The sequence below is a fragment of the Aethalodelphis obliquidens genome, unplaced genomic scaffold, assembly GCF_003676395.1.
Source record: "Aethalodelphis obliquidens isolate GAN/ISIS:26980383/991018 unplaced genomic scaffold, ASM367639v1 scaffold5, whole genome shotgun sequence".
Classification (NCBI taxonomy): Eukaryota; Metazoa; Chordata; class Mammalia; order Artiodactyla; family Delphinidae; genus Aethalodelphis; species Aethalodelphis obliquidens.
The window spans coordinates 5521959-5547685 of NW_020837949.1; the positions used below are offsets into that span (position 1 = coordinate 5521959).

The following is a 25727-nucleotide window of genomic DNA, read 5'->3' on the forward strand; positions in this document are numbered from 1 at the left end:
GGAGCGAGGCGGAGATTTCCTTTCCTTCCAGAGTTCCCACCTCGGGTTACTCCCCCCACCTCCTTGGCCGTCCTGCCCTGCTGAGTCAGTTGGCAGCTCCAGGCTAAATTTCATCCCATCAGGCATCATGCGTCATTCGGCCTGCTTGGTGGACACAGTGGTGAGCCTGTGGTCTGGGAATTCACAAAGAGGCACAGGGGCCCATCCACGGGTGCCTCCACCTGTACCGCGATGGCGTGTCTGGAGTGTTGCAGACCTTCCTCCTGGACAGGGCCTGGCTCAGGCCAGCCTGTCCTCGCCCTGTCCTCTCCGGGCCTGAGTAACGGATGCTTGGGCCGAGGCTGGTGAGGCCTCAGGGTACTTGTTGCGACCCTAGAATGGATCTGCTGACCAGCTCTGGGAGCTGCCTCTGCACCTTTGGTCTCATTGGCATCAGCCCTGGGTGGGAACACACTGGTGTCTGACGGACGTCAGCGGTGCACCTTTACACGAGGACCGCTCTCCACAGGGCAGACCGGACCCCAGCATGTGCACACCCTGCTTGTCTTTCTTCTACTGCCCGGGGCCTTCCGTCCCTCCTAACGTCCCTCTCTGTGGCATGGTCCCTTAGCAGCAGGGGTCCCTGCCTCTCCCTGGCTGGGGCATTTGGTTTGACACACGTTGTCTGTATCACCATCCTCCCATGACCCTCGTCACCATCCCTCCAAAGTGAGGAACGATACCCACCCCCCCCATCTCTGTGATGCGTAGTTAGTTGTTTTTAAGGCCGCACGTAAGCAAACCCGCATCCAGTGTAAATCGAAACTTTGTTCTTCTCACTCCATGCTCTTGGCACGATGGTCAGCAAGGACGTTTAAGATCAGGAACAAAATGAATTTTTTCTTTTTTTTTTTTTTTTCTGAGCACCGGGTTTTCCCAGTGAGTTTTATTTGGGCAGACCTGGGGACGGGGCGGCCCTGCATCTAAAAGAAGGCATTGGGCCTCTTGGTGGTGAAGCGTGGCTTGTGCCGGCGACGGAGGGCCTGGCGGGGCAGCGGGAATTGGACCTTGGAGTCGTGGGGCTGCTTGGCTTCTGGTCGGCAGCACTTGCTGGCTGCCATCTCCTCCCCCTTCACGATCAGGATCGAGTGGGCCTGGGCACGGTGCCGGGAGCCCATGCCTCGGTCTGCAGGTATCAGGAGGGGGCACTTGGGGAACGAGGGGCCACAGCATCTGGTCCCAGCAGGTACCGGCTACCAAGTGCGTAGAACCTCCAAATTCACTTTGAGGGGCACGGCTGCAGCCCCCCAAAGGCGACAAGATCCACTCGCTGTTAGCATCTCTGTTGAAACCGCTGTTACAAGAAACAGCAGTTCTTGGGTTTAGGTGCTTGGAAAATGAATTTTTTCATGTTGGTTTTTCTTCCTTGGTATTTCAGACCCAGCCTTGTTAGCCAAGTGCTCACATGCATGAAAAGGGCTGGTGCCTAAGGAAGGGGGGAGGGAGGGGGGAGCACATGCAGGTGCACACCACACGGCCATCTTGTCTACCTGGTTTATTTTTACAAAACGGGGTTGGCTAGTTAGTGGTGAGACTAGGCCTGGATCTTCAGGCTCCTGAAATGCAGGCCTGTCCTCTGCATTGCTCTGCGGGCCCCTGTTCGCTTTCTTCCGGTGGCACCGCCGTTCTCCTTTCTCCCCTTCTCTCTAGACGTAGCTCACGCCAGCACAGCCTGGCCCTGTGAAGTCACCAGCTCGTGGCTCCCTGGTGTCTGGAGCCACTGGCCTGGTGTCTGCTGTGGGTGCCAGAGTCGTTTCTGTTCGCTCACTGAGCCTATTCACGGGCCCTGGCTGCAGCCTCAGGAGACTCGAAGGCATTGTTCACTCGCAGAGGCTGACAGAGGCGCTAACAAAGGCCTCAAGGAGCTGGGGAAGGAGGGAGAGCCTTCTCGGAAGAACAAGACAGGGGAACCTGTGTGTCCTTCCTGGTTTTGTTGCCACAGCTCCGTGCTGTCTGGGCCCATGGGAAAGTTGTCTTAATCAGAGGTGGACCCTTTTCATTCTCCGGAGTTGAGGCCCAGCTCTTCCGGGTGTGTCCGTGGGACGTCCCCGCCCCTCCAGCCATTTCTCCGAGCGCCTCTGGTTTTGGCCTTACAGGCATTTCACTCTTGGTGCTCATTGAGCGCTGCTGTTGGTGTTGGTGCTGGTTTTCCTTTTGTCCCGTTTCCTCCAGCCAGACTGAAAGGTGGGACTTGTCTGCTGCATCTTGACCTGGCCCATAGCAGCTGGCCAATCGGACACATGGTTCTCCTGAGAGACTGAGTTTGGCAGTTCATCCTACAATTAGGAAATAAATTGGGACTGGAGCCTTGACTGCGGCCTCACGGAAGACTCCAACCCCAAACCATCCAACTAAGCTGCTCCCAGATTCCTGACACACTGAAACTGTGCGAATTAATAAACATTTATTGTTGTTTTAAGTCAAAAAAAAAAAAGCAGTAAAACAAAAACAAAAAGAAAGAAATTGGTCTCTGTAAAAGGAATGGGGGGACTTCCCTGGTGGCGCAGTGGTTAAGAATCCACCTGCCAATGCAGGGGACACGGGTTCAGGCCCTGGTCCAGGAAGATCCCACATGCTGCGGAGCAACTAAGCCTGTGCACCACAACTACTAAGCCTGCATGCCACAACTACTGAAGCCGGGGCACCTAGAGCCCATGCTCCACAGCAAGAGAAGCCACCGCAATGAGAAGCCCGTGCACCGCAACGAAGAGTAGCCCCCGCTCGCCGCAACTAGAGAAAGCCCGTGTGCAGCAACGAAGACCCAACACAGCCAAAAATAAATAAATAAATAAATAACAAAAAAAAAAAAGTAGGTTAAAAGTGATGGAGGATTGTGTCAGCATTACCCCATTTTTCCCTTTATGGTGACAGCAATATTCAAAAAAAGAAAAAAGATTTAGGTATATCGTGCTTACCTGGCCCCCTTTCCTTTCATAAGACAGTTTTCCCCCCACTGGTAAAGTGTCGTAAGTGTGAGCAGAAGTCCCCTCTCTGGTGAAAATGTCTCTACTCTTTCTGGCTGGCATGGAAGAGAAAACATCTTGGAAGGTACCCATCCTCGCCCGCCAACGCTGCCCCGCCACTGCGGGGAGCCCCCCTGTCCCTCCAGCGTCCCCTCCCGTCCTTCAGCAACACCAGCGTCCCTCCAGGCACCCATGCTTCCCTCCTCTTGGCCTATGGAACCACCCTTTCTGGAAGGGTGAGTCGCGCACCCAAAGTGTGATTCTAAGTCTGTGTGTTCCTTCCCTGGACGATATTCCAGTTTAATCACGGCAAAAACAGTCTAGAATTTGGATCCGGCTGTGACCTCTGCCATTCACTCCCTCAAGTGAATGGATCCGTAATTTTTCTAAGCCCCAGTTTCTTCACCTGTGATGTGGGGTCATAAACCTGCCCCCTTTCTCTCTCTCGGGGTGGGGGGGGTGGGAGCTGCTAGGAGTGTGTCCCAGCACTTTGTAACCAGTAAGATGGTATCGTAAGACTCCACCCTCTTAGAGATGTTTCAGGTTTCAGTGCAAAGAGGGGGCGAGTTTTTGGTTCTAGGAAAGTTCTTTCCCCGTACCCGAAGCTACACACATTCCGAATCCACACAGCATTTTGCCTGTCCCCTCCTCCACCCCCACCCGCCCCCATAGTCCAGGGTATCGTCCTGCTTCCCAGCAGGAATCACCTGCTCTGGGAAGGGAGGAGAGAGGAAGCAGGAGGCCAGGTGGAAAGGTGGATGCATCTCTTGAACTTGGAAAGATTTCCATGAGACGAGCTTCCCTGAGGGACGTGTAGTTCCATTTGGTTCCACGAGAAACAGACTGTTCCCATCACCGGCTGGAAAGCCCGGCATCTTCTCCTTATCCTGGGCAGCTCCCCGAGGCTGAGTGTGTCTAGGGCGTGTCCTCTGCATCCAGCCGTCCCTTTTGCCCTCTCTGGGGACCGGGTCAGGATCGCCCTGGTGCTCGTGTGGGATGAGTCCCGGGGGACACAGAAGCTGCCGTCGGGGCTTTAAGGAGCCGTCTTAGGTAGCAAGCTACTTCGTCACAGTCTCTTTAATTCTTCGCACTTGAGAAACGAGCATTCTGTCCCGAGAACTAGCCAGGAGTTCCGCCAGCTCTGAAAGTCCCCCCACAGTGGCCACTAGGCTTCATCCTGAAGACTGTCCTAAGGGGGACAGCATCCTACAGAGAGAAGGGGAAATGGGAAGAGTTGAGGGGGAGAGCGGGCCTGGGGGGGAGCAGGCCCTTTCCTCCGTCTGGTCGGAGCCGTCTGGGCGCCAGGATCAGGGTGCGGGCGCTTCCAGACAGTGTTAGCCGGCCTCTTGCCTCAACAGCAGAACAGTGGCTGAAAAAAGCGATTTTCTGAATGACAAATACATCATTCATGTGGTATTATGCATCATGTTGAAGAATAGCAAAGGGCCCACCGTGATCCTCTTCCCTGCCGGTCGTTCCCATCACCAGATGCAGCCCGTGTTTCCAGATCCTCCCAGACACTCTGGGCCAGTGCAGACAGTGGGATGCAGGTGTACAGGTTCTTCCCCGTCTGTGAAACTCTAAATGGATCCTTCTATGCAGACGGCTCTGCGGTTTGCGTCCTTCACTTACCCCTCTGTCTGGGAGATGAGAAGGACGGCGGGGCTTGCCGTGTTCCGTAGGGAAGAAGGCTGTGGACGTGCAGTGCGTTGTGTAGCCTCTTCCTGCAGATGAGCACCTGTGTCTCAAGCTCTGCTCTGAAGCACCAGGGAGGTGGATGACCCCAGACACTGGCTGGTTAGCGCTGACACGAATACGTCTGACGCACGAATGCCCAGTAGCAGAACGGCTGGGGAAGAACTTGTGTTTGTAGTCGTGAGAGATGCTGCCGAAATGACCCCTCAGAGGCACTGACTTCCTCTGGCCTCGGAAAATTCCCCCGCGGGCCTGGAGCGGGGTCGCTGCCAGATGGGGACGGGTCTAGACTGAGCCCTGCGAGACCGAGTAGGGTCCACCCCACCCTGGTGCTTGTTGCTGCTGGCTGAGGGCACGGAGATCACTGGGGCCGCTTGTCCTTTATGTGAAGAACTCAGGCCCCCGAGGGGCTCCGCCTGAGGGTTCCCTGCGGGTGGTCAGGATGTGGTCAGTGGCACAGGCTTTTGAGCCCAAGAGCCGCCCCCCCCAGTCCAGCTCTGTTTCCCCCTCTGTTCAGTCTGCAGCACAAACCCCGAATGCAGGGAACACCCCAAAGAAAGCACAGGAAGGGCCCCTGTGTCCAGTGGCCCAGGCGAGAGTTGGGAGCAGGGACCAGGACGTTTCCCGCTGGACCGTGGCGCCTACGCGGGCTGTCACAGGAGCCAATGAAGGCCACGCCACCACCCCTGGGGCCTGAGGCCCGCGAGGTGTCTGTCCACAAACAAAGCAGCCCGAGGGCTTCCTTCTCCCATCCGGCACAGCCCCCTGAGAGGCTCGGGCCCGCCCCAGCCTGGCCCGTGGCCTCACTCCTGCTCCGTGGGTATCACCCACAGCCTGGCCTGCCTGCCAGAGCGCCTGCATCTCCCCCTGCAGAGCTGCTGGACCATCAGATCTCCAGCTGCTCGGGGTCCCCAGTCTCCTTCCTCCCCTCCTCACTCCCCCAGCCCCATCTCCAAACGGGCCTTGCTTCTCAAGACCTTTGGGGTGGAAACTTAGGGGCCTTTGCTCTTAGGGGCCTTTCACGTCATAAGTCTGGAGACCTTCAAAGCCGTGGTGACAGCATTCTACCTCCTGCTTTCACCTGGAGCTCCTCCCAGGTCAGCCTGGGGCCCGGGCGGCAGGGATCCCCACTTGGCGTGGTTCCGTGGGATAAGGGGTCCCTGGAAAATGACACTCCTCCTTTACCTGGTTGCTCTCCCAATGCGTCTGCCTGGGAAATATGGGAGGGGAGATGCCAACTGAGCTTGAGCCCTGGCCCTGCCCCCTTCTCTTTCTCTGCCTGTTGGGGGCCAGCATTTACCAAGCACCTGCCCCTGGCCCAGGACAGCTCTGGGCCGATGATGCGTTTGGGGGCCGGGGGGAGGGGCGGGGAGCGGGGAGAGAATTCCATACTTTACATTTGGTTTGGTGTGAAGCAGCTCGTTGTTCACTCTGGTAGCGCTCGGTACAGACGAAATGTGCTGAGTTCAGGGGCGGGAGGCTCCTAGGGCCGCAGAGTCAGCAGGAGGGAGATGGGATGAGTTAGGCGGCCGCTCTGGGCGGGGGTGTGCTCAGCGATGGCATGAGAGGACGTGGCACAGAGCAGCACAGAGAAAGAGCCCCAGGCTGGTGGCTCCTAGGCTGACCAGTCTTTGTCAAGGTCAGAAAGAACGAGAGGATGGCCGTTGGACCATGTCTACTGATGTCTTTGCTTTGGCTTGCGTGATTAAGTATTTTTAAATAACCAATTTAAAATAAAAATTTTATTCAGTTACCTATAAATGTGAGAGATCAGACTCAAATCCGGAGTCTGATCTTAGAAAACAAATCAATATCAGGCAACGTTATTGTATTCATTTCCTAGAGCTGCCATAACAAAGTACCACAAACTGGGTGGCATAAAACGACAGAAGTTTTTTTCTCTCACGGTTCCAGAGGCTGGAAGTCTGAAACCAAGGTGTCAGCAGGGCCACGCTCTCTCTGAGACTCTGGATCGAATCCCTCCTTGCCTCTTCTAGCTTCTTTTTGCCTTCTTCCAGTTTTGTTGAGAAATAATTGATACGCATCTCTGTATACGTTTAAGGCATACAGCACGATACTTTGATTTGCGTGTATTGTGAAATCATGATCACGGTGGGTCGGCTAACATCCCTCATTTCTATAGAAACAATAAAAAGAACAGAAAAAGGAAAAGAACTTTTCTCCCTGTGACGAGCGCTCAGGATTTACTTTCGTAACAACTGTCCTGTGTATCATACAGCAGTGTTGACTACAGTCGTCATTTTGTACACGACATCCCTGGTGCTTATTTATCTTATAACTGGTAATCTGTACCCTTTGATCACCTTCCTCCACTCTTCTAGCTTCTGATGGTCGCCAGCAGCGCTTGGTGTTCCTTGACGCATAGAGGCGTCACTCTGATTTCTGCCTCTGTCATCACATGGTCTTCTCCTCTGTGTGTGTGTGTGTGTGTGTGTGTGTGTGTGTGTGTGTGAGTGTGTGTGTGTGTCTGTGTCTTCGCCTCTTATAAGGACACTACACATAGAGTTAAGAGCCCAAACTACTCCAGTATAATCTCAGCTTGATTCCATCTGCAAAGACCTTATTTCCAAATAAGGTCACATTCATAGGTACCGGAGGTTAAGACTTTAACATATCTCTCTGGGGGTGGGGGAACGCCATTCAGCTCACAACAATGATCTTATGGTGTAATCAGCTAGGTGTGAGTGAGAAAGGCCCCCAGGATTGTACCAACCCTGTCGAAGTGGACGGCCTGTCACCCTGGCAGAGTCGTGTCCCCAGCCTCCTTGCAGTTCCTTGGTCACGGATCCCCACCCGCTTCCTCCTGGTTCCTGTCTATCTGAGTCTTCACTCTGCAAGGCTCCTTCCTTCCCCAGGCCGCCCCCGGCGCGCATCTTCATGGTGATTCTCACTGCTGCACACTCACGGTGACCATCTTCACGTGGCACATTTTGACAATAACAGCGTGTCTCGTCTGGTCCCCGGTGTATGTTGTCAGGTGACGTCTGCATCCCTGACCTTTGTCTCTGCTGAATCCTTCATGAACTTCCTTATGTCTCCTCTCGAGTAATATGGGTTCCCCTCCGCGTGCTCTTGGCACCATGCTCTGTAGGGGAGGAGGGGAGATCCAATGGTCTTGGACTCAGTGGCAGAAAATAGCCTCCGAAGTGTGTGTGTAAGAAGTCTTTCACCCCGACAGCTTCTGAACTGTCGGAGCGACCCCTTCACAGCAAGGCGGCTCTGCCCGCGACTCAAGTCGGATGACGAGGGGATTTCTGGGCACAGCTGATTCTAAGGGATTAGAAGTCATTGTCTACTAGCTTGTCCCCAGTATTCAGAATTTGATCTTTTATATTCCTGCCATTTGAGATTTTTGGCCCTTGTAGATGGAAGCCCCTTTCCCTGTGTCAGCCAGATTTCTAACGGCCCTGTGTGGTTTCCTCCTCAACTTCAGGCCTCTCTTCCTCTCCATCAACACCCACCCAAGTGGTCAAGCAGCACACGTTTCCTCTCGAATCCTATAAGCATGAGCCTGAGCGACTGGAAAATCGCATCTATGCCTCCTCTTCCCCTCCGGACACAGGCCAGAGGTTCTGCCCGTCCTCCTTCCAGAGTTCAGCCAGGCCTCCGTCAGCATCGCCAACACACCATTCTCCCTCCAAATCTGTAAGTCTGGGCCTTCTCCTGGGGGCCGGGCCGCCAGCTATGGGAGGGAGGGCAGAGTCTGTACACAGCTGAAACTAAAGCTGTGCACTCCTGTGACATTTTTGGTACATTTTATCATGAATCACAAACTGAGAAAAAAATGGCGAGGGCACAGTAGGCAAACGGAAACCAAATGAATGGTAACATCTGGAACATGATCAGAAAAAGCTTTTTGCTCTCTTAGCTTCTTTTTTTTTTTTTTTTTTTTTCCCGGTACGCGGGCCTCTCACTGCTGTGGCCTCTCCCGTTGCGGAGCACAGGCTCCGGACACGCAGGCTCAGCAGCCATGGCTCACGGGCCCAGCTGCTCCGCGGCATGTGGGATCTTCCCGGACCGGGGCACGAACCTGCGTCCCCTGCGTCGGCAGGCGGACTCTCAACCACTGCGCCGCCAGGGAAGCCCTCTTAGCTTCTTTTTAAAAATCAGTCATTAAAAGCTTTCTTTGAATTTATCTTGATTGGGTTACTAAAGTAAAAAGTCATAGGCAAAGCCAAAAAATGGTTTCTTGTAGAAATTTTATTCTAGATTTTAAAGATTTAAAGTCTGACATCATTTGACTTGGGAAGCATCCTTGGAAAGGTGAACCTTTCAAAGCAGAGTGGGATGGTGAAACAGGTGTCTTTGCATCCTTCGGAGGATTGGGACTCGTGGGTATGGATGGAAGAAGCTGGCTGAGCACCAGCGCTTAAACACTCTGCATTTCAACACCGTGGGCCCTACGTGTGGGGACCACCATCACCGCCCCCTAGTTCGTGTTGGCTACCACAGACCCTCAATATCATTCCTGTGCCAGCAAGGACACGAGGACCGTATCGCTAGAGTCTATCCAGATGGATGTAACTATTTTATTCAGCTGTGGTGTTAGCTCCCTGCAGCTGCCGTAACAAAGGGGCACAGACTGGGGGGCTTAAAACAACAGGAGGCTATTCTCTCACGGTTCTGGAGGCTGGAAGGGGGCAATGAAGGTTTCGGCAGGACCACGTTCCCTCTGCAGTCTCTGGGGGGGGAGGATATTTCCTGGCCTCTCCCAGCTTCCTGTAGCCCCAGGATTTTCTTGGATTGTGGCAACGTCACTCCACCTCCATCTTCACGTGGCTGTCTTCCCTCTGTCTCTGTTTGTGTCCAGTTTTAAACTCTTATGAGAACACCAGTCGTGTTGGATGAGGGCCCAACCTAACTCAGTACGACCGCTTCTTGATGACCTCTGCAAAGACCTGATTTCCAAATAAGGTCGCATTCACAGGTATCAGCGGTCAGGACCTCAGCGTAGCTTTTTGAGGGACACCATCCAACCATAACAGTTGCTACCTTTGGGGAGAAAGAAGATGTGTTTGTCATGCAGAGAACCTACTGCGACTCTTCTCCTTGTTCGTCTGATGACTATTTTATTAGGTGTAAGCTTAGCAGAGTATTGTTTTAAGTGCTGAGGAATAAAATGCAAGGTGTTGTCTCTGCCCTCTAGGGCTTACAGTCTTACTGGGAACAGAATAGCACTCAGATAAAACAGTTAAATAAAAGCGGAAAGTAGGTTGGGTGGGCATCTGGAGTGAAACAAACAGTCCACACTGCAGGGGATGGGAAAGGGAAAATACTGTGGTCTGATAAGGGCAAGGAAGCCTTGGGTGACTGTAGGGTCTAAATAAGGGGAGAGGGGAGGGGAGGGCCTCCTGGAAAAGAAAATCAGCCATGGCTTGGGGTGGGAAGGAGTGTGACGTGTCGCATAGGGTAGGAGCTGGGGGCGGGGGGCTGTCTCTGGGAGGTGGGCATCTGGCAGAGATTGGGGACCAGAGGACCGCTCACTAGAGACGTGGAGAGGTGCAGGCCTTGGCCGCTTACAGCTAAGGGTCCAGGAGGAAGGTCATCCGTGTTCTTGGGTATGAATGAGAAAAGATCTAGAGGTTTCTGTTCTCCTGGGCATTTAGCAAAGAGATTTGGTCATAGAGATAATAGAACAAATATACCCAAAAAAGGAATGATGCGGCAACCCAAAGATGATCACGCGCAGGAAGCCACTACTCCCCTCGGGCTGGAGGGACGTGTTGGGAGCCCATCAGATGGGAGGTGGAACCAGTGTGTCTGTCTGGAAGGAGCTGGAACCGCAGAGGAGAAGCAGCCACTGGCCAGAGATGCCATGCGAGGCAGAGGGGTAGAAAGTCTGGCGTCTCCACTGCTTCCTGCCTTCCACCTTGTGCCAAACCTGCTGAGAGGCCAGTGGGCCAGGAGGTCTGGGACAGAAACCCTGGGGGAGGAGGGAGGAGACCGGAGGAGGGAGCCGAGAGGGAAGCGACTGGTAGAGAGGCATCAAGTCTCAAAATGTTGGCTTCTTCTCATGGACCAGGGATAACTGACAGGTTAGCCCCGTGTAAGAAGAGACACTGCATGGACGAGGAGACGGCCATTTCGACATTAGATCATTTGAAGTGATGGTATGGATGCAGACACAGGGTTTTTCCGTGATTGCAGAAGTTCTGTGCTCGGGACAGCCTCTCCCAGTTTAAGTGAGAGAGAATCCAGAGCGGGTTCTAGGTCTGCCTGCTGTGCCCTGCCCCCACCCCGACTGTGACTAGAAAGTGATATTCTTAACTGTTCATACCGCACAACTACGAAGCTCTTGGTGAAAGCCAGCGAGCCTGGGCCCTTCCAGGCTTTCTGAGGCGGTTCTGGGGCCAGGGAGGAGGGGTCCTCGTCTGTATCCCGTACTCAGCGGTGGGCATGGACCCTGTGCCCTGGTCAGAGCCTGCGATTCCACAAACAGACTGAGGGAACTGATAGCACCGTGAAGTTTCAACAACGTGCAGATGTCATGGATGGATAAACATGATGGAAACATACAATGGAATATTACTCAGCCTTGAAAAGGAAAGGAAATCCTGACGGACGCTGCAACGTGGATGAACCTTGAGGACGTTATGCTAAGTGAAATACACCAGTCTTAAAAGGACAGACGTTGTATGATTCCACTTATAGGAGGTCCCTAGAGCCATCAGATTCATAGAGACAGAAAGCAAAATGGTGGTCACCAGGGTCTGGATGGGGAGAAATGGGGAGTCAGTGTTTAATGGGGACAGAGTTTCAGTTTGGGAAGATGAAAAAAGTTCTGAAGATGATGGTGGCGATGGTCGCACAACCATATTAATGTACTTGATGCCACTGAATTGTACTCTTAAAAATGGTTAAAATGATGAATTTTATGTTAAGTATATTTTACCACAGTTTTTTTTCATAATTTAGGAGGCCACAGTTAGTTGGACTCCATATACCTTATTGTCCATGATCATTTTACAAAGTTCACCTTGTACAGTCTATTAAGAGGTGCTTCTAGGCAATTTGGTAAAATAAGTGACATGGGGATGGTAGCTGTCTATTTTAGAAACTATATTCAAAATTTATTTTAAGACCCGTTTAGCAGCACATAGGTACAAAACAATTAATGCACTTAGTTTTACCTGTATATAGGTTATAAATACAATTTTAGAAAACCCTACACATCTGTATACAGCAGTTAATGATAGTAAATTTCTGTAGTCTCAAAATATATCATTATGCCCATTATACCTTCACATAATACATATTTGATTATTCTAACATACTATTAAGGCTGATTGAGCAATCCTTTAATTATTATGAATTAGAGACACTTTCGGTTGTATCCTTTCACCACATTTTTGTTAATGAACCAGTCAACACTGCAATGTTTATATAGTTTGAGCTTCAGAAAATCAAATTCAAATCAGAGGGCTTCCCTGGTGGCGCAGTGGTTGAGAGTCCACCTACCAATGCAGGGGACACGGGTTCGTGCCCCGGTCCGGGAGGATCCCACATGCCGCGGAGCGGCTGGGCCCGTGAGCCATGGCCGCTGAGCCTGCGCGTCCGGAGCCTGTGCTCCGCAACGGGAGAGGCCACAGCAGTGAGAGGCCTGCGTACCGCAAAAAAAAAAAAAAAAAAAAAAATCAAATCAGAAAATCAAAACCAAAACACTTATGTTTTGAAATGATCTGTTTCAAAATTGGAAGACAGTGTTCCCACTGGCTACAGACATTAGACAGGGGTCTTCATCATGTGTTTTATCACACAAGGCCTCCAGGAGCTTCTTCGGCATGTTGGTCACAGCCTCTGCAGCTGTAGTTTGGCCCAGGTCTCTGCTTTCGGCAGCCCTTGGCAGCAGGGCTGGTGATGGATTCAAGTTCATTTAAGTGTTTCTTTCTAATTGGATTATGTTGACTGTCCTTATGTGCTAAGTTCCTTAAGCGTTTAGCTGATTTCATGCATTCCGTTACTGGCATAATCTTTATAGAGGAATGTGAGCTGCTTAAAGACGTCTATCAGCCTGAAAATATTTAGATAGAATTCATCTCTGCCTTTTGGAATAAAAAGATGCTCTCTGTAAACATTGACTTTTATAAAAGCGGATCACTTTTATAAAATCACTTTTATAATCACTTTTATAAGCTTTGTTCCCATGAATTTTATTCTACAATTGGAAAGGGGGTGAGGGTAATGAATTAGTCTTTAGTAGACAGCACTCATTTTATCATTTATTTACTCAGCAAATATTTATGAAGCAACCGCTGGGTGCCAGACACTGTGCTCGGAAAGGCTGATGGGATGACAAGTACGTAAGCGGCTCTTATGAGGCAGGGACAGTGTTCATTTCGTTCGCCATTTATTAACAGCACGTTATGCAGGGGAGGGGTTCGATAAATAGCTGAGGACTCACTGAACAAAGGAAGGAGGTCCTGTCTATTGGGGGGCCACAAATAGGGAAATAGTCATAATAGAATATTCGATAGAGCCTGTGTAGTTCTCATGGGAGAAAATCTCCAGTCCAGTGTGAGCACAAACGCCAGGCCCAGGGCTTCCCGGGTGGTGCAGAGGTTAGGGATCCGCCTGCCAACGCAGGGGCCGTGGGTTCGAGCCCCGATCCAGGAAGATCCCACACGCCGCGGAGCAACTAAGCCCATGCGCCACAACTACTGAGCCTGCTCTCTAGAGCCTGCGAGCCACGACTACTGAGCCTGCATGCCACAGCTACTGAGCCCATGTGCCACAACTACTGAGCCTGCACTCTAGGGCCCATGAGCCACAACTACTGAGCCTGCGCTCTGGAGCCCACAAGCCACAACTACTGAGCCCGCGTGCCACGACTACTAAAGCCCGCACACCCAGAGCCTGTGCTCCGCAACAGGAGAAGCCACTGCAATGAGAAGCCCACGCAGCACAATGAAGAGCAGCCCCTCCTCACTGCATCTAGAGAAAACCCACGCGCAGCAACGAAGACCCAGCACAGCCAAAAATTAACTAATTAATTAATTTTAAAAAGAAACAATCCCAGAGGAAGGAAGTGGACATTTTTTGCAGCAGCAGCAGAGAGCAATAATCAGCTCTGCATTTTAGGATGGTCCCTCTGGTGGGGTGTGGAAATTAGATTGGATGTGGGTACAGCAGGGGCTCAGATGAGATGCAGTGTGAAATGATCTGGGCCTGGTGGCAGCTGACAGTGGAAAGAAGAGGGCTGGTGTTAAAACGTAGAGAGCTGTTTAAGACGTCGGATTGAAAGGAGCTGGGGATGTAGTGATTGATTAGTTGAGGGCAGAAAAGAGAAGAATCAAGGACGATTCCAAAGGTTTTGCCTTGGGAAACTGGATGGGTGGTAGTTGCACTTGCTGGGATAGGGAACAGAGGAGAAGGAGAAGCAGGCTGTGTGCGTGTGCATGTGTGTATGTGAGCACATGGGGGTGTGTATAAGTGGACACACGTGTGTGTTGGCTGGTGCTGGTACAACAGGTGCCCGTGGGATAATTCAGTGGAGGTGTCCAAAGGGCAACTGGATTTGTGAGTCTGGAGCTAAAAATTAAGATTTTAACTAATTTGTTTGTTTGTTTATATTTATTTTTTTTGACCGCACCACGCGGCTTGCAGCATCTCAGTTCCCCAACCGGGGATTAAACCCAGGCCACGGCAGTGAAAGCCTGGAATCCTAACCACTAGGCCACCAGGGAACTCCCCTGGAAATTAAGATTTTTAAATCATCAGAATGTCGAAGGTAATTTATGCCATGATAGTAGATGAAATAATCCGGAGAGAGGTATGGTAGTTGAGAAGAAAGCCAGAAGAACGTGGGCATTTGAAGGACAAACAAAGGATGGGGATTCTGAACTGCCTGGAAAGTAGGCAGAAAACCAGGCAAACACGGTATCACAGAAGCACAAGAACTGTATTTCGTTGTGTTTCACGCATTTGGAGGGCGTGATCAGTGACGTTCCTGGCCATGGACCGTAAGGACTGAGGTCATCGGTAGCCTTGGCAGGAATACTTTCAAGGGCACGGTCAAGAGCAGAAGCCGTGTGATGTGGGGTGAATGATTAAGAGGTGAAGATGTGGAGGTCTCTAGTGTAGATGATTTTCCAGAATCCTGACTTCGAGGGGGAAGAGATGGGGCTGTAGCTGGAAGAATGGAGGTGATGGTTTGTTCCCATAAGGATTTAAACACTGACAGGGAACGAGTTAGTCGGAAGGGAGCAGTTAAAGATAGAAGGGGAAAAGCAAGCATTGCATCTGGGCTTGTAAAGGAAATGGGTGAGTTTCCTTAGGAGGTGGGAGCACATGGTGAGCGTATTTGCCTGGAACCAATGGAAGAATCATCTTCCGTGGGGTCGAAAACTTGATGTGAAGGTATTCAAATGATCGGTCCTGATCCCATTTCCTTTCTACAGCAGTCACGCCCGTCTCCCCCTCATTTTCTTCTAGTAATTTCACTCTTGACCTGTGTCCTCAATCAGAGTACCTAGAAGCAGAGGCTGAGACGGGGTTTCAGATGCAAGTTTGTTTATTTATTAGGAGTGCTCTCAGAAGAAAGCTCTCAGGCCCAAGGGAAGGGAAGAAACAAAGCAAAGGTGTGGTTTCACATGAGGTTTAGCCTCAGCCTGTTAACAGGGCAGCTCTGGAGTGTAAACTGCACCAGAATTTGCTCTGCCTCGAGGCAAGGAAACTGGGCTTTTTTTTTTTTTTTTAAATTTATTTTTGGCTGCATTGGGTCTTTGTTGCTGAGCCCGTACTTTCTCTAGTTGCGGTGAGCGGGGCTACTCTTCGTTGCGGTGCATGGGCTTCTCATTGCGGTGGCTTCTCTTGCTGCAGAGCACGGGCTCTAGGCGCGTGGGCTTCAGTAGTTGTGGCTCGCGGGCTCTAGAGCACAGGCTCAGTAGTTGTGGCATATAGGCTCAGTAGTTGTGGCTCGCAGGCTCTAGAGCACAGGCTCAGTAGTTGTGGCACACGGGCTTAGTTGCTCCGCGGCACGTGGGATCTTCCCGGACCAGGACTCGAACCCGTGTTCCCCGTATTAGCAGGCGGATTCTTAACCTCTGCGCCACCAGGGAAGCCCCCGAAACTGGGCTTTTGTGTCTTCATATGGCGGCGCCCTCAGCTATGGGATGCCCAGGATGAAGGAGATGTACCTGCAGCTGGGATGGGGCCTGTCACCCAAGGACTGTCCTATAAGGAGGTTGCATGTTTGGGCCATTAGCAGCAGCCCCTGTAGCAACTTGGTGTCCCCAAAACTAGTCACAGGGAACCTAAGACACCTGTTGCAGCCTGGAGTCTCCATTCTCCTCTTCTCTGGCCAGCTTGATTCCTGTAACCAACAGGGGTAGGTACTGTATCCGTTTTTCTATTGCTGAATACCAAACCTCCCCCCAGTTCAGGACAACAACCTTTTATTTAACTCTCCCTTCTGTGGGTCAGCAGTTTGGGTTGGGCATTCTTCTTGGCTCAGCTGTGCTAACTCACACATCTGTGGTCACTTAGCAGGTCACTTGGGGACTGGCTGGACCAGAGTGGCCTCAGCCAGAACAGCTTGTCTCTGTTCCATGTGGTCTCCTCCTGCAACCGGCCAGCCTGGACGTGTTCTCATGACCGTGACGGGGCTCCACGAGACAGGGTGCCCCATACCAGGCTTCTTGAGGCTGGGCTCAGAACCGCCCCTCTGTAGCTCCTCCATCCTGGGTAGAATCTGTGTCCTCTCCCCTTGGGTCTGGGTTGGGCTTATGACTTGCTTTGGCCCACAGAACGAAATGGAAGCGACAGTCACATTGCAGAGGGCATGGACGCAGGGAGATGGGGAGGATGCGGGCCAGTTTTGAAATCTACCTCCTGTCTTATCACTTGATTCCAGCAGCTGGGTCTGCAGTTGAACGCACAATGGGCTCGAGTCTAGAGGCTCATTTATCTATATTTAGGAGTCTGATTTAGACGGCTAACCTCTCCGAGAGTAACTTCCTGTTAAGCAGACTGCTGCAGTTTGTGTTCCCCAATCAGTAGAGAATCTAAGATAGATATTAGTGTGCAGGATGTTTATTAGGAAGTGCTCTTAGAATCAACACCTGTGGGAGGAGGGAAGGAGGGAAGAAGGACAAAGGGAGAAGTTGCGGTGTGGTGCAGTCTCCACGAAGTCCTCTGCAGACCACAGGGAGCTCCTCAGAGCGGCCCCAAGTTGGGCCAAAGGAGCCAGACCTTTATACTGTCATCACCAGTCATTAGATGACAGCTGTCCTAGAAGGGACTTGACCCTGGGCAAGGCAGCTCTCTTCAGCCAAGGGCCATCCTAGCTGATAGTTGAGGGTCACCAACTGGCAGATTCCCAACAGCTGGAGGAAAATCCTTCATTGTTGAAAGGGGATCAGAGTAGTACAGGTGACCCTTGAACACCACAGGTTTGAACTGCATGGGTACACTTCTAGGCAGAGTTTTGTCAACAGTAAATACTGCAGTACTGCACAGTCTGAGGTCAGTTGAATCCTTGGGTACATGACCACAGATATAGAGGAACCATGTATATGTAGAGCTGACTTAAGTTACACTGGGTTTTCCACTGTGTGAAAGGTCAGCACCCCTAACCCTCACATTGTTAAGGGTCAACTGTACATCACAGCCTCTGATACATGGACTTATTCTCTATTCTTCCAATTTATGATACCAAGATTCTGATGGGTGAAAATAAGGGCTATCATATTTCTCCTTATGATATAGTTAATATGTAATTGAACTGAAGAAAAAGGTTCAGGATGGTTGGTTGGGACTGAATGAAAAAGGTTTCATTAGGCCCAGGGGGAGAGGAACTAAAGCCCCAAGCCAACAACCAGCACCAGCATCCCAGCGGTAGGAGTGAGCCACCACGGAAGTGGATCATCCAGCCCCAGTCAAGCCTTCAGATGAGACCACAGCCCCAGCCCAAACCCGACTAGACACCTGGCAAGAGATCCTGCACCAGGACCACCCGCCAAGCTGCTCATGAACCACTGATCCACAGAAACCATTAAGACAGAATGTATTAGTCCACTGGGGCTGCCATACAAAATATCACAGACTGGGTGACTTAAACAACAGAAATTTATTTCTCACAGTTCTGGGGGCCAGAAGTCCGAGATCAAGGTGTTGACAGGTTTGGTTTCTCCTGAGGGCTCTCTCCTTGGGTGCAGGTGACCATCATCTCTCTGTGTCCTCACCTGGCCTTTCCTCCAAGCACACACATCCCTGGTGTCTCTTCCTCCTCTTACAAAGACACCAGTTCTATTGTATTAGGGCCCCACCCTTGTGACTTCATTTGACCTTAATTACTTCTTTCTCTTTTTTTTTTTTCATTTTTGGCCACGTTGGGTCTTCGTTGCTGTGCAAGGGCTTTCTCTAGTTGTGGCAGATGGGGGCTACTCTTCATTGTGGAGCACAGGCTCTAGGCATGTGGGCTCAGTAGTTGTGGTTCGTGGGCTCAGTATTTGTGGTTCATGGGCTCTAGAGTGCAGGCTCAGTAGTTGTGGCGCACAGGCTTAGTTGCTCCATGGCATGTGGGATCTTCCCGGACCAGGGCTCGAACCTGTGTCCCCTGCATTGGCAGGCAGATTCTTAACCACTGCACCACCAGGGAAGTCCCCTTAATTACTTCTTTAAAGGTCCTATCTCCAAATACAATCCCATTGAGGGTTAGGGCTTCAACATATGAATTTGGGGGGCTGGGGGGAAACAATTCAGTCCATAACAGATAATAAAGTATTAATTGTTGTCTTAAGCCCCTGAGCTTTGGGGTGATCTGCTGTGTATCAAAAGATAACTGATACTTGTTTGATCCCGTATGTGGGGAAGCAACAATTCAGTGGAGTCAAGAATAGATAATAAACTCAGGAACTTTGGGTTCTTTTAAAAAACTGACCATCTTGTCCCTGAATCAATCTGTAAGATCCCTAGTTTTCCTAGTATGAAAATTCGGAAAGAAATCAGTAACCAATTTTCAAGATTGCTATTTGGAATAATTAGCCCCTTTTTTAAGATGGAAAAGCCCTTTTAAAAATATTTATTTATTTATTTGGTAGCGCTAAGTCTTAGTTGCGGCTCGCGGGCTCCTTCATTGCGGCATGTGAGCTCCTTAGTTGTGGCTCCAGGGCTCCTTAGTTGCGGCACACAGCCTCCTTAGTTGTGGATTGCAAACTCTTAGTTATAGCATGCATGTGGGATCTAGTTCCCTGACCAGGGATCAAACCCAGGGCCCTTGCCTTGGGAGTGTGGAGTCTTATCCACTGCGCCACCAGGCAAATCCCAGAAAAGCCCTTTAAACATCTAAAAATATTTCAAATCACTTGACATTAAGAAGTAGTTAAAAATTTTCTGTGCACTACTTTGTTTTATATTTCTGTCTACCATTTAAAATATCAGGTTATATAACCTAATAAGGTCTTGACGTTAAGAGTATCTGCCCAGAAATGGCAGACTAGCAGTTTCATCATCTGTTACTCACAACAGATTAGATACTTTAAAAATAGTTTGAAAAAAAATTCACATTGTATCAAGGAGTAGGAGCTACAGAGAGAACTGATTCAAGATGGGACTGGTTATCATGAGAGCTGGAACTCAGACAAGTGCTGCCTGTGTGTTGGAGAGGCTGGCAGAGAATGTATATTCTCCTAGCTGTCCAGAAGAGGTATTAGCACTAGCATTCCTCCCGTGTTCCTGCAGTGTTGGTGTCCTGACTTCATGAGTGGAAAGAAGGCGGAGCCCAAGTAAGAGAGATGTACTTGGCTGGGAGCTTGGCCCGTTTTCTGGGTCTTTTTGTGGGATTTGTGGTCTGGGTCTGTGGGATTCTCCTTTACTCTGCTCCCCAGGGTAGCTGAGCTCCAAGGAGAGGATATTGGGTCTTTTTACCTCAACATTTTTTTAACGCTTGATAAATGCCCTGCTTCTGTCACCTCCCCAAGGACCCAAGAAGGAACTCATTCCTTCAACAGTTATTTCCCAAGACCCTATCGTTTGCCTGGCACTGAGTACTCAAAGATGGCTGAGATGATTCCTGCCCTCAAGAGTCTCCCAGCAAGAAGTAAGTCCCGCAGAATCAGGACCCTGAGCTGAAGCATTGGAGGAGCACCTCCCACCTCTTCCCTCATGGGTCACAACCTAACAGATGGGGGATCGCTTTCGAAAGACTCACAGGTCCCACGGCCGTGCCCTTGGCAGTGTTGTGATCACGGAGATACAAGTGTGGGGTAAAGAAATGTAAATCTCCAGTGGTGGATTATTGTGCTGTCTTGGATGGTGGCGTTAAATCTGCCATCACGACAGTGGCCACCTTAGGATTCATCTTGAAATTCCCCCCCTGTAGGAGCAACCCCGCCTTCACCTGGCAGAAGCAATGGTTAAAATGTTGGTGTCACGCAGAGTTGGGATGTATGCCGGAGCTAATAGCGAGGATATACGAATAGTATCTCTCCCAGGAGGCAGAATCCATCACGATCATCTGTTTCTCTCGCTTGGGCTGGTGTGAAGGACGTCACCTAAATAAGTAACAGGCCAAATGTATCTCTGCTGAAGAAAGTGTCTCAGTCATCACCGAGTTCTCTAAGCTAGGGGCAGAAGCCACCTTGCAGAGGGTGGCTGAGTGGGTGTGAGATGACAGAGGATGGACAGAGAACGTGGACAACTTTATCAAGAAGTTTGGCCTGAAGACGAGCTGTGAGCAAGGGCTGTAGCTGGAGGGGGATCCAGAAGGGCATTTCTTTTGAACACGTGTGTGTCTTACGCATGTGCATATGCTGGCGAAAGGAGTTACAAGTTCCTGAACCTTTGAGGCCTCTCTCCCCGTGCCTCTGTTTGAAAGGAAGATAGTGTTTACTACACAGGATAGTGATAAGGATCAAATGAAATAATCTGTGTAAAGTTACCCAAGGGCTCCTGAGCTAGGCTTGAATTGGATTGAATTGAATTGAACCAAGGCAATTGGGTTCCAAAACCCATGCTCTTGCTCTGGTTTTTCGCTACCTCTTGAGACATCCCAGACTCTCAGCCTATCCATTGCACACTGACTCAGCATCTTAGCTCGTATCCCTAATTCAGGGCTTTGCACACTCTGGCCCATGGGCCAAACCTGGCCCATTGATTTTGTCATTAAAGTTTTATTAATATGTGGCCACAATTATTCATTTATACGTGTTCTTTAGCTGCTTTCATGCTACAACAGCAGACGTGAGTAGTTGCAGCAGAGACTGGGTGGCCTTCAAAGCCTAAAATATTTACTACCTGACCTTTTTTCAGAAAAAAAAAAAATAATGCCAGCTTCTGACTAATCTGTCCCTTTACTACCTCCCAATTAGTTGCTAAGACATCCTGTGCAAAGTGGCAGAATGAGACTAGTCCTCAAAAGGCAAGAAACAGGCTGTAGAGCTTTGCCCCCACCAAGTGTGTGGGGCACATCCCACTGGGGAGGGCAAGTGGGTTAGTCACTAGTCCTCCCCCTGCAAGAGGCCCAGGAATCAGAATGGCCGAAAAGATGGCAAACTGGCCAATAGGCCTATAGAGCTAGGACCGAAGGATTTGCATTCTCCTCCCCCTCAGAGTGTTATAACAGGACGCAGTCTGCTTTTGGACTGGACTGGGGACATTTGGAATGATAGGAGTTTAGGTGGAAGGGCCCTTGTTCTTCCCCTTAATCTCCTTGAGTTAGGAAAGGGTGCACATTTGAGGCAGGCAGCACAGAGGAGCATCGTAAACTTCACTGGCTACCCTGGCAGTGGTTTTCAGAGGCGTGCGTTGGTCGACTTGCATTTTAATAGAAGGGTGCCCCCAGCGATGAGCTGGAGGTTGAACTTCACGGAGGGAAGATAAGCAAGCCAACCAGAAAGTCGTACAATAATCCAGTGAGAGATGACAAAGCACTGAATTATGGCCACAGGAGTGGAGATTTGGAGGAAGGGATTAATTATAAAAGAATCTGAGGCAGAATAGGCTGGCCTCAGTGATGCCCGGATAAGTGGTATGTGGAAGGAGGGGTCTAGGGTGACTCTCCAGTTTCTGGCATGAAAGGATGGATGGGCTTGTCATCAAATTAGGAAGGGGAAGTAGATCTGGGGATGAAAGACAAGTTCTCTTTGGGGCACACTTTGATTCTTTTGGGACATCAAATAGAGGTATCAAGAGCCTGGACATATAGTCTGGAGTGGAGAAGCAGAGGTTAGAAAAATGATCTTCTTTGTGCATTTCATTTACCATTTATTAAATCAAAGACATCAAGACTAAACAGCTTTACCTGTATAACTGCTGGCGCCAGGAAGAAAACAGTTTCATCTTATAAGGGACACTTTACTAACAGGGTTGTCTGAAAATGCATTTTAGGGGCTGAACATTCAAGAGTGGAAAAATTACTGTACCTGATCATGCATTCAAGATGGGCTTGTCTTGATTTGCATTTAGATGGGAATTCCTTTAGCTCGGAACCAGGATTGTCCCCTAACTCGCAGCCCTTAGAAAAGCATTAACTTTAGCTGGTGAAGTATCGTGGGTACAACAGTGACACAGCCATAACACCAGTACTAATAGTGTTCCCTTAATGACTCAGTAGAAATTAGCTGCTGGAGTGGTGGAAAAGTTTAGATGCTTTCCTTGGCATCTCTCTGAGAATGGAGTGCCTGCCCTGTTAATGAATGACGCCCCAATTCTGCAGCAGAGCTGGAGTAAACCTGTTTCAAGGGGGTGTGCGTTGTAACATTTTTTCCACTATGTTTCTTTTTTTTTTTTTTGGCCTCCCTGGGTGCACTGCATGTGGGATCTTAGTTCCCCGACCAGGGATGGAACCCGCGCCCCCTGCAGTGGAAGCGCGGAGTCTTAACCGCTGGATCACCAGGGAAGTCCCTACACTAGTTTTGAGGCTTAGCGTGGAACCCTAACCCAAGGTTATTTTGAGTCCTGAGTAAGACTGACATCTGCTCATCTTGAGCGTGATTAAAGCAGATGTATATTTTATTCAGAAGAAGGGAAATTGAAGCAAGTAGTTCAGTAAAAAGCCCGCTAAGGCAGGGCTCCCCAGCCCCCGGTACTGCTCCGAGGCCTGTTAGGAACGGGGCGGCACAGCAGGAGGTGAGCAGCTGGCGACTGGGGGAAGCTCCATCTGCAGCTTCCCATCGCTGGCTCGCATCCGCCTGAACCACCGCCCCTCCCCCACCCCATCCCTGGAAAAATTGTCTTCCATGAAACCGGTCCCTGGTACCAAAAAAGTTGGGGACCACTGCTCTGAGGAACTACAGGGAGGAGATTCTACTATGATTTCTACAGCTCTGCCAATGTTTCCCTCTCTACACACTGTCTCAAAAGCAAATTAAAAGTCCCTCGCTTATAATGTGTTCACTCACAACTTGGTGAGGCTATTCAGTGATCCTGGTTTAGCCTGATGAAGCCATTCCACTTACTTTCTTTGCCTTTAACTTTAAAAATTAGATGCATCTGGAGAAGTATTTCATGCTCTCTCAAAAATAGCATTCCTCTAAGATGAAAAGTTCTGGAGGTCGGTTGCACAACAATGTAAATGTACTTGACACTACGAACTGTGCGCTCAAAAATGGTTATGAAGGGAAATTTTATGTTAGGTGTCATTTGCTACAATTAGGATAATTTAAAAAAAAATCCTCTAATGATATAAAGAGGAGAATAAAAACTTCCTGTAGTTCTACCACTTCGAGACGGTTAAATTGTGGGGTCGCGTTCTTTGCTTGGCCTTTGTTGTTCCTTTATACACAGATATAGAAATAGACATATCAGAAACGTAGACAATGGAATAAACTGTTTAGCAACTTAGGTTTTCACTTAATATTATAACCAGGCCCCTGTCTTCAATTTATATATTTTGGTTGTCAGGAGAATGTCATTTTTGAGTCTCCTGTTCATAAAACTTGATGGTTACACAGCATTAACTTTATACTATTCAAGCTATAAAGCACACTGCCAGGTCTAATACGGTAAACAGCAAATATCACGTAGAGCCTGGAGCATGTGTATAACGTACCAAAGCCGTTGGATAGACACCATGTTGATATGTGGATACAAAATAGTGCAATTTCGATAGATATACTCACTAACGATCAGATTCTTTTAAGACACTGAGTATACGCTGTACTTTGGTACCTGGAGGTCAGAAGGGTTTTGAGCTTTTGCCTGCCCACGACTCAGCTGCCAGTTTGAGGGGTCAGGTGAGCAGGGCAGTGAAAGGAACACGTTTTACCTTAAGGTCTGTCCTCATTCCTGGACTTGAATCTGACCTTCCACTTTCATTTTGTCTGGCAACTAAGACTGGTTTGGGGGGTCGCCAAATACCAATTCATGTGCACACCCATGCTTCATGACACTAGAATTGGGTCATAATATCAATACGGTTTATTCTTTTCCAGGATGTAAGAATGAATTGCAGAAATAATTTCCCACTAGCTGTGTTTGATGTGTTGGAACATAGCGAGTGGAAAATATCTACTTAATTCATTCAGGATTTTTCCTAGGATGCCCCCCACGAGGCTGTATGCAGCACTTCATGCTGAAATAATCAAAGAAATGATCTTCAAAATAGAGGCCTGGTCTTAGTGGTTCAAGACCCCGTCTCCTTCCTGCTGTCAGGACACGGTTCCATAGATGGGGCTGTGTTTTCACTCCGCCTGTCCACTTGCTCAATCTTACAAACAGGCGATTAAAGAAAAAGTCTGTTTCCCGCTCGGCGTAAACTGTAGACCGCATTCACCGTGTTCATTCGGTTTGTAAATGCCTAGTCAGTGTCCACGCAAGGACCCCTATGTTAAGGTGTCTGTGTGATGTGAGAGGAAAGCCTTAAAGTCAGCATAAATACTCAACCATTGCCTTTTTATAAGGTGGTAAAAGCAAATATAAAGGCTTTTAGAGCCAGCGGCTCCAGGCATGTAGCATGTCATCAGCATTTAGCTTGCTGGCCTGACTTAAATGGAAGGGCGTACACATCACGCCCTCTCCTGAACAAAGCAAAGCCATTTTTAATTTATTTTTCTGAGAATCAGAGAGAAGGCAGAGACAGCACTAGAGCTGGGAGTATATTGCCTGGATAAAATAAACAGACAGTAAAAGAAGGTCTATTCAAAACAAAATTAGAGATAAAGAGACTGCTTTAAAAAAAAAACCCACCAAGACCAACGCGAGAAGATCAAGTTGTATTTACAAATATACTTGGTTGAGGGCTTCCCTGGTGGCGCAGTGGTTGAGAGTCCGCCTGCAGATGCAGGGGACGTGGGTTCGTGCCCCGGTCCGGGAAGATCCCACATGCCACGGAGCGGCTGGGCCCGTGAGCCATGGCCGCTGAGCCTGCGCGTCCGGAGCCTGTGCTTCGCAACGGGAGAGGCCACAACAGTGAGAGGCCTGCGTACCGCAAAACAAACAAACAAACAAACAAATATACTTGGTTGAGCGCATAGAATAAGGTCAAATTTTATTTCCATTCAAACAGCGCTATAACAGGTTGGTTTGGACCCTGGGTGATTGCTGGGTCACCAAATCCCTTCACCACTTAAAGAGTCAAGCGGGGCCTTTATGCAGCTCATTAGGGAACCAGAAACTCTATAACCGTTCATTCTATTGCACTCTCTTCCCCTCCAGTCTTGTTGAATTAAATTCTGAATTGACTTAGAAGGTTAGCAGCAGTTATTAGGAGAGTCAGTGCCTTATTTCCAGCTTGGTCCTTTGATACAAAAGGGCAGCTGTTGAAATAATATAAACCAGCTCCTTATTCGTCTACACCAGAAAGGACTTTGATGGAATGATTATAACACACACTGTTTTAGATGCTTAGTGATGCTGGCTGTAGGTTAGTTAAAAAGCATCTTATCACATGTTCCTCATTGACTCTGTCCAAGATACTGGCATTCGTTCACTCAGATCCTTATAAGTGGATCTGATCCTTCAAAGATTTATGCTTAGCTCAATATATTGTTGGACTAAAGATACTTGCATATGAAATGAGCTTTTTTTCTCATTGTCATGCAGCATATTCTGTAGTATCCTCTGTTTTAAACT

At 49.5% G+C, this 25727-nt stretch overlaps 1 protein-coding gene and 1 non-coding gene across 6 annotated transcripts in view; one reads left to right on the forward strand and one right to left on the reverse strand.

Annotated features, from left to right (window-relative positions):
* The window catches only part of PRKAG2 (protein kinase AMP-activated non-catalytic subunit gamma 2), a 276675-nt gene that overhangs the window by 165577 nt on the left and 85371 nt on the right, over positions 1-25727 (forward strand). For all 5 annotated transcript variants that reach the window (XM_027101458.1, XM_027101457.1, XM_027101455.1 and 2 more), the window contains one exon: positions 8152-8363. In XM_027101458.1, the coding sequence (XP_026957259.1) occupies positions 8152-8363 (212 nt within the window). The remainder of the gene's footprint in view (positions 1-8151; positions 8364-25727) is intronic.
* Positions 1240-1372, reverse strand: LOC113618648 (small nucleolar RNA SNORA68). The gene has a single exon (XR_003432079.1). It is a non-coding gene; the product is annotated as a small nucleolar RNA SNORA68 (small nucleolar RNA).